Source organism: Cervus elaphus, chromosome 25 (genome assembly GCF_910594005.1).
Source record: "Cervus elaphus chromosome 25, mCerEla1.1, whole genome shotgun sequence".
Lineage (NCBI taxonomy): Eukaryota > Metazoa > Chordata > Mammalia > Artiodactyla > Cervidae > Cervus > Cervus elaphus.
Genome location: NC_057839.1, coordinates 35,958,463 through 35,969,886, shown reverse-complemented (window position 1 = coordinate 35,969,886; position 11,424 = coordinate 35,958,463). Strand labels below are relative to the sequence as shown.

The window sequence follows — 11,424 nt, the reverse complement described above, 5'->3', positions numbered from 1 at the left end:
ACCATGAACTGGCTGACTTCAATAACAGAAGTTTATTTTCTCACAGTTCTGGAGGTTGAAGGTCCAAGATCAAGGCACTGGCAGATGTGGTTTCTCCCAAGGCCTCTCCCCTTGGCTTGCGATGGCTGCCTTTTCCCTGTCTTACCACGTGGGCTTCTCTGGACGGAGGGGCCTGGTGGGCTACAGTCTATGGGGTTGCACAGAGTCGGACACGACTAAGCAACACACACACACACACATCCCTGGTGTCTCTTAAGAGGACACTGGTCACACTGGATTAAGGCCCACTCTTACGACCTCATTCAACCTTAATTACCTTCTTAAAGGCTCACCTCTAACTACAGTCACATTGGGAGTCAGGGCTTAACCATGTGAATTTCAGAGGATACAGTTCAGTCCAAAACAATGTCTTTTTATTGTTGAGTCTGGCTTACTCTAAAAAGAACAGCCATAGGAAGAAAAACTTCAGCATTGTTCACCATCTATTCCATGTTTATTTGTAAGTTTTACCAACTATGCTATGCAAAGACAGTTTTTTGTGGTAAACGTGTTTCGGACCGTTCAGAGCCCCTAACTTTTTCTGTAGGTCAGTTCTCATTATCTAAATGGTTAGTATTAAATCCTATCTGGTTCCAACAGGATACAGTAGACAGGAAGATAACTGAAACACCACTGGCTTCCCCGGTGGCTCAAACAGTAGAGAGTCCACCTGCAGCGCAGGAGACTCAGGTTCGCTACCTGGGTCAGGAAGATCCCCTAGAGAAGGGGATGGCTACCTACTCTAGTATTCTTGCCTGGAGAATCCCACGGACTGAGAAACCTGGTAGGCTGCAGTCCATGGGGTCGCAAAGAGTCGGACACGACTGAGCGACGACTAACACGTTCCTTTTTTACTTTCATAATCTTTAAGACCATCTCAAGTCAGAAAAAGTTGTGATACTGATACAGCAATTCAAATGGTACTTTGACTAGAAAACAATGAAATGCAAGAAGCATTTCCCAAACTACACCCACTTCTCTCCACAAGTTCCTTATTGGAGCCATAGACACAGAGGGCCATGGAAAACTCAAGGCACAGTAGTATTCCCTGTGAACTACGCCTTTGGCCTTAGACTTAGTGCAGAATAGCTGCACTACACAAAACAGTGATTTTTCCCAAAAGTACTTGTCAGTTTCAAAATAAAACAAGCCATGAACTTTGCTGCTTTCACAGTTCCCCCTTCCCACCACCCTCATAACTTCCCTCATAGCTCAGTTAGTAAAGAATCCGCCTGCAATGCAGGAGACCCCAGTTCGATTCCTAGGCAGGGAAAATCCACTGGAGAACGGATAGGCTATTCACTCCAGTATTCTTGGGCTTCCCTTGTGGCTCAGTTGGTAAAGAATCCGCCTGCAATGCGGGAGACCTGGGTTTGATCCACTGGTTGGGAAGATCCCCTGGAGAAGGAAAAGGCTACCCACTCCAGTATTCTAGCCTGGAGAATTCCATGGATTGTATAGTCCATGGGGTCACAAAGAGTCGGACACAACTGAGTGACTTTCACTTTCCCATACCAGTGAACCTGACTCTAGGATGCTGCAAGTATTATCTCATGACTGCTCTCTAGATACACCAGAAATGGAATCAGCAAAAAAAGAGACTCAGAGCAAGAGAGAACATTTGACCCTACTGTTTAACCTGGAGCTGCCCTGGGTCACACATGCGGCTTTAGCTCTAAGCTGGAAGGACTTTGGAAGAAAAGAAGGAAACAGAGTAAGATAGTTTGGCTTCTTGTCCTTGTGTTCATATCAGTATCTCTACCATTCATTCATAACCTTGTATTTACCCTTTTAGGTCATCTACCCCATTCCACCACCGAAGAGAAGGACACAGCCCAGCACTCGTACCTGTGTCAATAACAACTTTCAGCCACAACAAGTCCCTACACTAAAATCTGAACAACTGGGTAAACATTTCTCTTTCTTGAGTTCAGTACAAGGAGGAAGCAAAGAGAATTCCAAGAACAATGATAAAAGAGAACTCAAGGCAACAGATCCACACAGGAACACACGTAAAACTGTAAAAGGCAGGAGAGGGGGCTCTGGATGTCTCTAGATTAAAACCAAGAAAGAAAGAAAAGAAAATTAATGGATGTTTTATATGTGGAATATTGAGGGGAGTATTCTATTAGTCAGAGGGGATATTTGTAATATACACTACATAGGAAACTAAGAAACGAAAAAACAAGGCAATTATTGACTCCATGAAAGACAAAGAGACATACTCAAAAAGTAAAACGAAAATAATAGACCCGGTGAGATTCACTATGTGTAATAATTATATAGTCATATTAACAATGAATATAGATTGAGGTCAAAATTACAATCAACTGTATTGAAAATGGATGCAGGAATAGTAAGTAAATGTATCGAGGAAATGAAAGAGAGCCAAATCATATTTCTCTATAATAAAAAATCAATACTTAATGTCACAAATTTTTAAAAATGAATTAAGCCATGAAACCACAATTATTGTAATTTCACTGCATATATATGTATATATATATCCTTATATACCAATCATATTCATAAAAATTTTACAGCCTGAAAATACCAAGTATGCTTTAGAAACTCAGATACAAAATTAGAACCATTGAAAAAAGTGAACTTGGCACGATCTACTAAAGTTCAGGACTATATTCATCAATATGAACAATAACTGCAAGGATTGAAACATAGCATATATATATCTCAATGCATGACTTCATAATGACACAAAAATAAAACAGAACACTTACGAGTCACCTTTAGAGGGTACTGGACAACCAACCTATTATTTTGAAAAGTGCTAAATAAAGGGGGAGAACAAAGCCTCCAATACATAAACTGCCTGTACTACATAAATCATCTCTATGGTATAAAATAGTTGATGAGAAGTTTTTCTTTAAAGATATTTTCTAGCACCAAAATTCTAACAATTATCACCATATTGTGGCCTTTAATGAAACAATAAATCTAGGCAATGATAATCAATGTCTGCTGACATTACAAAGAGATAGCCAGAAATATTTAACTTCCGGTCTAAGTATCCAAAACCACCTGTAATATATTCTTACCAGAAAACTGATGTTAAAGCTGAAGCTCTAATAGCTTGGCCACCTGATGCAAAGAGCTGACTCATTGGAAAAGACCCTAATGCTGGGAAAGATTGAAGGCAGGAGAAGAAGGGGACTACAGTGGACGAGATGGTTGGATGGCATCACCGACTCAATGGACACGAGCTGGAGCAAGCTCTGGGGGAGATGGTGAAGGACAGGGAAGCCTGGGGTGCTGCAGTCCATAGGGTTGTTGGACATGAACAACAACAACAAATCATTTTATAAGAAATGTAGGTCAAGAGGAACATTAATGACAGGTGGGATGCAAGAGACAGAACACAAAAAGTAGAAAATTCTAAAGGACAGGCAACTCAGTTAAAAAAGAAATAAATAAACTGCAAAGAAAAAAATGAAAGGGAACCTATAGATTATAAAAGACTAAGACATATCAACAATGCAATGAATGGACTTTTTTTTGAATTATAATTTAATCAAACCATACTATCATTCAATGTGACACAACTGACAAAAGTCTATGTTGTAACTACTTTTGAAACTTAATTTGTCATTTTAAACCTTCCCAAAAAGGATACTGTTAGGTCTAAGTGACATTTGTTAGTTTTCTAATAAACACTATTGAACAAGATACCAAATCTACAGGAATTCTTTGAGAAAAGAATAGATGGAAACACTTTTCAACCTCTATTTTTAAAGAGGTCAGCATTACTCTGACTCAAGAACTAAAAAAATATATATATTACAAGAAAACTACAGACCAAAAAAACAACAAAAAGAAAACTACAGACCAATATTTTTCATGAACACAGTCATAAAAATTCTTATTCCAAATTTAATAAGAAAAGATCTAAAAAGGACAGTCCACTACAACTAAATAGGGTTTATCCCAAAAATGCAATTGATTTGACATTTGAAAAATACATCTAATTCATCACACTAACAGAATAAAAAATAAAAATCATATGATCTTCAGATGGATGCGGGAAATACATTTATCAAATAGCAGACTAGGGAAAGAACTTCCTCAATTTAACAAAGGATGTATATAAAAACTACACACACACACAAAAAAAACTACAGATACCACCATACTTAACAGTGAAAGACCAAAAGATTATAAATAAGGCAAAAATGTCTATTCTCACAGCTTCTATTTAACACTGTATTAGAGGTTCTAGCCAGTACCTAAGGTGAGAAGTGGAAATAAAAAGCATTCAGTTTGAAAAGAAGGAAAATTGTCTTCATTCACAACTTGGTAATATATATGAACAGCCTAAAGAACCTATAAAAAAGCTAATGCAACTAATAAATGAGTTATCAAGGTTGTAGGCTACGAGGTCAGTATATAAAAATAGATATTTCTATGTAATAGTATCAAACTGGAAAATGAAATTTTAAACATACTTCTTACAGCATTAGAAATATATGAAATATCTAGGGATAAACAACAAAAATACAGGCAAGACTCAACCACAGAAAACTAAAAAACACTACAAAGAAATTAAAAGATCTAAAACAATGACAATTATGCCATGACCATGGATTCAAAGATGTGACAATGTTAAAATGGCAGTTCTTCCCAAACTGATTTACAGACTCAATACAATTCCAATCAAAATTCCAGCAGACTTACATGTAGATGAAGACAAATGATTCTAAAACATATATGGAAGAAATCAGAACAGCTCAAGAATTCTTTGGGAAATAAAGAACAAAGTTGAAAAAATCATGTTGATTTTTAAGAACAGGGAAATTTCCTGGCAGTCCAGTGATTAGGACTTGATACTTTTTCACTACTGAGGGCCCAGGGTCAATCCTTGATTAGGGGAACTTTTGTACTAGAGGTTCTAGCCAGTGTAATAAGGTGAGAAATGGAAATAAAAAGCATTCAGTTTGAAAAGAAGGAAAACTGTCTTCATTCACAACCTGATAGTATATGTAGAATAGCACAAGATAACACAAGCTACAAGACACAGCCAAAAAAAAAAAAGTAATAGACATATAGATCAGTGTAGCAGAATACTGAACTCAGACCCTCAAATACATGCTGAAGGTATTTCAATTGGAAAGAGTAGTTGTCTTTTTTTAATGAATAGTACCTGAATAACTGAAAACCAAAAAAGGAACCTAGCCCTTTACCTCATACCTTACATAAAAATTAACTTGAATCAGACCTAAGTATAAAAGCTAAAACTGTAAAACTTCTACAAGAAAAGAGAAATTCTTTCTGATCTTGTCAGCACACAAAAAATACAACCGTAAGGGAAATATAATGGACTTCATCAAAATTAGAAACTTCCACTCCTCATAAGCTATCACTGAGAAAACACAAAAGCAGAGACTTCCTTGGTGGTCCAGTGGTTAAGAATCCACCTTCCAATGTAGGACACACAGGTTCGATCCCTGTTCAGGGAACTAAGCCTATGCACCACAGCTACCACGCACATGCTCTCTGCAGCCCCCACGCCACAACTAGAGAAAAGCCCTAGCACTGCAACAAAGAGCCTGCATGCTGCAACTAAAACTCAACACAGTTATAAATAAATAGATAATTTTTTAAAAAATGAAAAACAAAAAAGCAAGCCACACCACGGGGACAAAGTATTCACAATACATATACCTCAAGATTTTCATCCAGAATATATAAAAACTTTTATAACTCAAAAATGAGATAACCCAAATAAAAAACGGACAAAATATTTTAAAAGGTATTTCCCAAAAGATATACAAACATCAAATAAGCATATAAAAGATGCTCAACATTATCAGGAAAATATATATTAAAACCACAATGAGATACCATTACACATCCACTAAAGTCACTAAAGTGAAAGTTGGTCAGTGGTGTCCGACTCTTTGTAACTCCATGGACTATACAGTCCATGGAATTCTTCAGGCCAGGAAATTGGAGTGGGTAGCGGAGAAGGAAATGGCAACCCACTCCAGTGTTCTTGCCTGGAGAATCCCAGGGACGGGGGAGCCTGGTGGGCTGCCGTCTATGGGATCACACAGAGTCAGACACGACTGAAGTGACTTAGCAGCAGCAGCAGCCGGCGGATCCCTTCTCCAGCAGATCTGGCTGACCCAGGAATCAAATGGAGTCTCCTGTATTGCAGGTGGAATCTTTACCAGCTGAGCTACCAGAGAAGCCCTAAAGTCACTAAAATGAAAACCAACAGCAATACCAAGTATTGACAAGGATATGGCACAACAGAAAATTAATACATTGCTGGTGAGAGTGCAAAACAGTACAAATACTTTAGAAGATTCAGTTTCCTCTAAAGCTACACATACACGTACCATAAAACTCAGCAATTCAATCCCCAGGTAAACATATATTCATACACAGACTTGTGACATATGCATACAGCAACTTTATTCACAGCAGGTGAAAACTTAGATGTTCATCTACAACCTAGATGTCTGTCAACAGATATGATGAGCAAATTGTGATATATCCATATAACAGAGTAGTGCTCAGCAACAAAACAGAATAAATTACACAACAGCATGGTTGAATCTCAACATGGATGGATTTCAAAAGTATTATGCTAAGTGAAGATCAGAAAAAGTATACATTGTATGATCTATTTATTTGAAATTCTAGAAAAGTCAAATCAGTGTGTAGTCACAGAAAGCAAATCAGTAGTTGAACAGTGTTTGTGGAGTGGAAGGGAACTGACTATAAATAAACTTTAGAGAACTTTCTGGGTGATAGAAATACTCTCCATCTTGATGGTAGTGTCAAAACTCTTCAAACTTAAACTTACCATAAGTGCATTTTATTATAATGCAAAATTACACTCAAGAAAGTTACAGGATGAGCGGAGATACTGTTTCATATCCTCTCCTTCAAATTAAATCTAGAATCAATATTGTGGTCTAGCACAATGCTAAGTCAGTAGACCTTTTAAATATGCCAAACAAATGTTTGCATATTGCCTTGTAATTAAACATTGCCCATTTTTAATAGAATTTCCATGATTTAAAAAAAAATCTAAAATTAGAAAGAAATTTGGTTTTTGTCTCATGCTTACGTTGAAATAATCTACACTAATCTTTGTTATGAGGGACTCATAAAGTAACACCCATTTTCCCTTCCTGACTTCTGAACCACTTGAGAGACAATGTCATGCAGAGATTTATAAGTCAGATTTATTGCTGAAAAAGTCTAGGTGAAAGGATATGATTTAGGTTTGTGCCAACAACAGCCACCTAGTATCAAACCCAGAATTAGATAGACCTGCTCACCAAGGCATGGGCAGTCCTGAACAACTACAGGTCTCCTCTCACAGGGGCAGACAGTCTTTGCTGCAAAACATACATTTCTAGCAAGAGACCACAACAAAGGCTGTCTGCAGGCATGACACATTCCAAAAACAAAGGTAGAAAGAGGCTGGCCTGTCCAGGTCTCTATCTTAAACTTCCTCTACTGGGGAGAAGGCGGGGAGGAACAAAGGAGAGACCAGAATTCCTTGGCTAATGGATGTCCAAAGCACCGTGGAAAAAAAGCCATCCCCTTCCCCATCCTTCTGCCTTCTCAACCAAGTACAGACCATTTCTCACCCTGTCTTCCACTCTGGCACACACAGAAGTGAGGTTCACACCTAACACACATTAAGGCACAGTTCATGGTACACTGGCTGGAGGGCCATCCCCTCCTCCACTCAAGCAGGCGTATTTAATTGCACACAGGTAAAGTGACGTATTTCATTTTACTTTAGTAATGAGTGAATCATTTACAAACTTGTGTATTTTTATTATTGGCTTAAAAAAAAACATTATTTTCTCAATACTAAAATGTCATCAATTACAAAACACAACATCAGTTTCATAGTAGTCTCTAAGGAAAAACGCATTTAATATACCTATTGATTTGAAGATAATTATAGAACTATGGTTCTTGTGTCAATGTACAACTCATTTAGATACATGTATGTCATGAAATCAAAGTCCAAATCAATTTTAAAAGGCTTCTGACTCATGAAGTCTGAAATTAAAGAAATTATTAACAATTTCCTGCTGCTGAGAAAGGCAGGGAAACAAGCTTTTGACGTCATTACACAAAGCACAATTTTCAAACTGAAAAGGCTATATTGGTCAGTTATAATCATGAAAACACTAGCTTTCTGAACCAAAGCTTTTTTAAACTTTTCTTTATAGTTTTGACATATTAACATCAATTTAAAAGCTAATTTCATACTAAAGTATACCATAAAACTCTGCACATAGGTTCCAATTAAAGTAGATCTTGGTTCAAGAGAGAGGAAACATCTATACCTGTGGCTGATTCATGCTGATGTATGGCAGAAACCACCACAATATTTAAAGCAATTATTATCCAATTTAAAAAATGTAAAAAAAATTTTTTTTTTGAAAAAAGAATTACAAAAAAATAAAATAGATCCAGGTGTTGTGGTCTAAACCTTGCATGTGTTTATGTAGTATTTATTAGCACATTTAAGATAAATACTTTATAATCTAAGAACCTGTTGTCTAGAGAATAATGATTCTCAAATTATCAGACATGGTCTGGATTGTATAGTGTTCTGACTAATGAGTTATCTATGCCACACACATTTTCAGATAAGAATGCTACAAATTATGTTCAATATAGTATTAGTGATTAGTGTTGTTTCAGAAATTATATTAAATATCTTTAATTATACCATTATCATGAACATCAATTATTTCCCTCAGATTGAAAGAATTTGCTATTACAGTTACCAAGCTTAGTATAGATCTATCAGTATTCACATCCTTATAAATTAATGTATGCATTTTTCCCTTCCTACACAAAAGAGTGCTAACTAAGCATTTTTGGGGGCCTTTCTCCTCCATAATTCACTATTTCGTTCTCTCCTCCATCTGCATCTAAACCATCGTATGTCTCATCTCTGTGTAAGAAAGAGACTAACCTGGCCTGCTGATGTCAGTACAGAGGCAACAGTAGGTTCATAAACAGAATCTAGTAGCTACATGCACTCCCATCCTGGATCTTGTTTCTTTTGGGTTGAGGGATAAACCTTATACCAAGAATAGTCCCCAACTGAAAGCCATCTGTCCTGTAGTATCAGAAGTAGTGACTTCTCACTTCCAAGTATGCAAAAAATTACAAAGAAGTTTTCCTCCTTTCTTAAAACCAGAAGAAAGTGAGGTTAAATAAAACCAATTCAAGGGCTTCATAGAAACAGCTAGCATTTACTGAGTACTTCATACACAAGACACCATACAAGGTGCCTTATATATTTTATTTTCATGTAAGAAATAAATTAATCAATCTAATTTTTTCAAAAGCTAACAACACAAGGTAATAGACAAACCTTTAAAAGCAAAAAAACCTATTTATTCACAAACTATACAATCAACATCCATTACTCAAAACAACATATGAAACAGTAAGTGCACATTTCTCTACATACGCATCTACCTGCCCTTGAAGAATATGCATTATTAAACAAAATAAAATATAATTAATTTTTTTTATCTTTCTAAAACAAACTTCTCTAACCAGAGCTAACTATCTGATATAACTTTGGGGGTAAAAAATAGTACTTTTCAAGGCAAATGCTGGCTTCTCCAACTCTGAAAAAAAAGAAGTAAGCATTCCACTAAAAACAATGTTTTTCAGTCATCTCAGACCGTTATATGTACATGCTCCCAGTTGGCAAGATAAAATTCCTTAAAATAAAAAGTAACTTACTTCCTCTCTAACAAGGATAAAATACCAATACTAGCTTCCTGAGTTTCAAAAGTAACAGTACCCAGCAGTTCTATGTAACTGTACTAAAATAATAATTAACATTAGCAATGACAGTATTGATTTGTGGATGTGATGGTGACCTTTCAATGAAATATATCCTTCAATATATCCTTTCTACTCATGGGATTAAACCATAAATCACACTTCAGTTTCTGTGTATGTTGCACCTAACGTTATTCACTCCTTTATTTCAATAACATATCTACTTTTCCCCCTCAATTTTTAGAAAAGTATAAATGAGTCATTTAAAATTGTGATTGTTTCTCATTTCACTGAGCAGTTCCATAAAAGTTAACTAGAAAAGGAATTCTAAACCATCAGCTAGGAAATTACAGCAAGAAATAAGTCATTTTTAATGTTTTTAATCTTTTAAAAATAAGGAAAAGAAAATACTGCTTTTGACTGGGAAAACAGTAGTGCAATTTCTTATGATGCATCTATAAGAGCCACTGATTTTTTTTTTTAAATGCACATCTTTAAAATGACTCAGTGCTAAGGACTACTCTATCTACCTTAATAATTTAAAAAGTAAACCATGATTCTGACATGTGTCAGTATCTCACACATCTAACAAATACTGAAAGTGGCAACTATCATTGTTATAATAAAGTTAAAAGCACAAATCAAAATTAAGAGAAACTGCAGAAAATGTTCAGCGTACACATTTGCATGCATTTTCAAACTTTCAAGATCCTACATAGGCCCAAATGACAACTCTGAATCAAAATGAGTATCAAAAAGATTCAAGCTTCGTGACGGACTTACTCTAATGAAACAAGAGAAAAAGAAGAGTGAATAGGAACAGCAGTATATTTCTAGCAGGGAAAGAAGCCTACTTCCTTTATTATAAAACAAAAACCAACAAGTCAATATTTTTATAACACTGGCCATCAAGTTATTCACTATTTGAGAACTTACTTTTCAAGTTGTATCTTGAAAATGCATTCACTTATATATTTGGATTAAATTAAGCTTCTTAATCAAAAAACCATGTACTCAGAGTTTTAAGCTTGAGCTGAAATCACGTCTCATCAAAGCACAGTCCAAAAACTACACAATAATTCTTTCACTTAGTTTTATATGTCTCATCTGAAAAACTTATTTAACAAGCAGGAGTTTTACCCTGTTTCTCCAGACTAAATGCCCCCACGCCTAATTAAGTGGTAATCAAAGATGGATTCAAACGACTCTTGTTAAGCTTCATCGGGCTTTGATAAAAACAGAGCCATCCGGGGGTGCAGCACCATCTTCCTTCTCGGTCACAGTCTCTACAGTCCCAGAAGCTGACACGATAACCATTGTTTTATTTGCTGCAACTGTCTTCTGTTTTTCAGCAATAGCTGCACAAACAGCAACAACCTCATCACTTTCAAAGTCATAGTCGGGAATTGACTTGGGTGAGAAGTGTGTTACTTCTGCTGGTACTTCACTCTTTTTAATCCTCTCTGCTACTTTCTGCTGCTCCTGGAGTGTTCTTGCCCAAGAAAGGTCTTCTTTCCATATCTCAGGGTTCATTGGATAGATGTGAAGGGCTACTTGAAAACTTCGAATTGCCTACAGGGGAGA

At 36.3% G+C, this 11,424-nt stretch overlaps 1 protein-coding gene across 3 annotated transcripts in view; it reads right to left on the bottom strand.

Annotated features, from left to right (window-relative positions):
- Positions 1-6,449: 6,449 nt before the first annotated feature.
- TTC33 (tetratricopeptide repeat domain 33) overlaps positions 6,450-11,424 on the bottom strand; it is a 30,466-nt gene continuing 25,491 nt past the window's right edge. For all 3 annotated transcript variants that reach the window (XM_043887692.1, XM_043887691.1, XM_043887693.1), the window contains one exon: positions 6,450-11,412. In XM_043887692.1, coding sequence (XP_043743627.1) covers positions 11,059-11,412 — 354 coding nt within the window. In that variant the 3' untranslated portion in view covers positions 6,450-11,058. The remainder of the gene's footprint in view (positions 11,413-11,424) is intronic.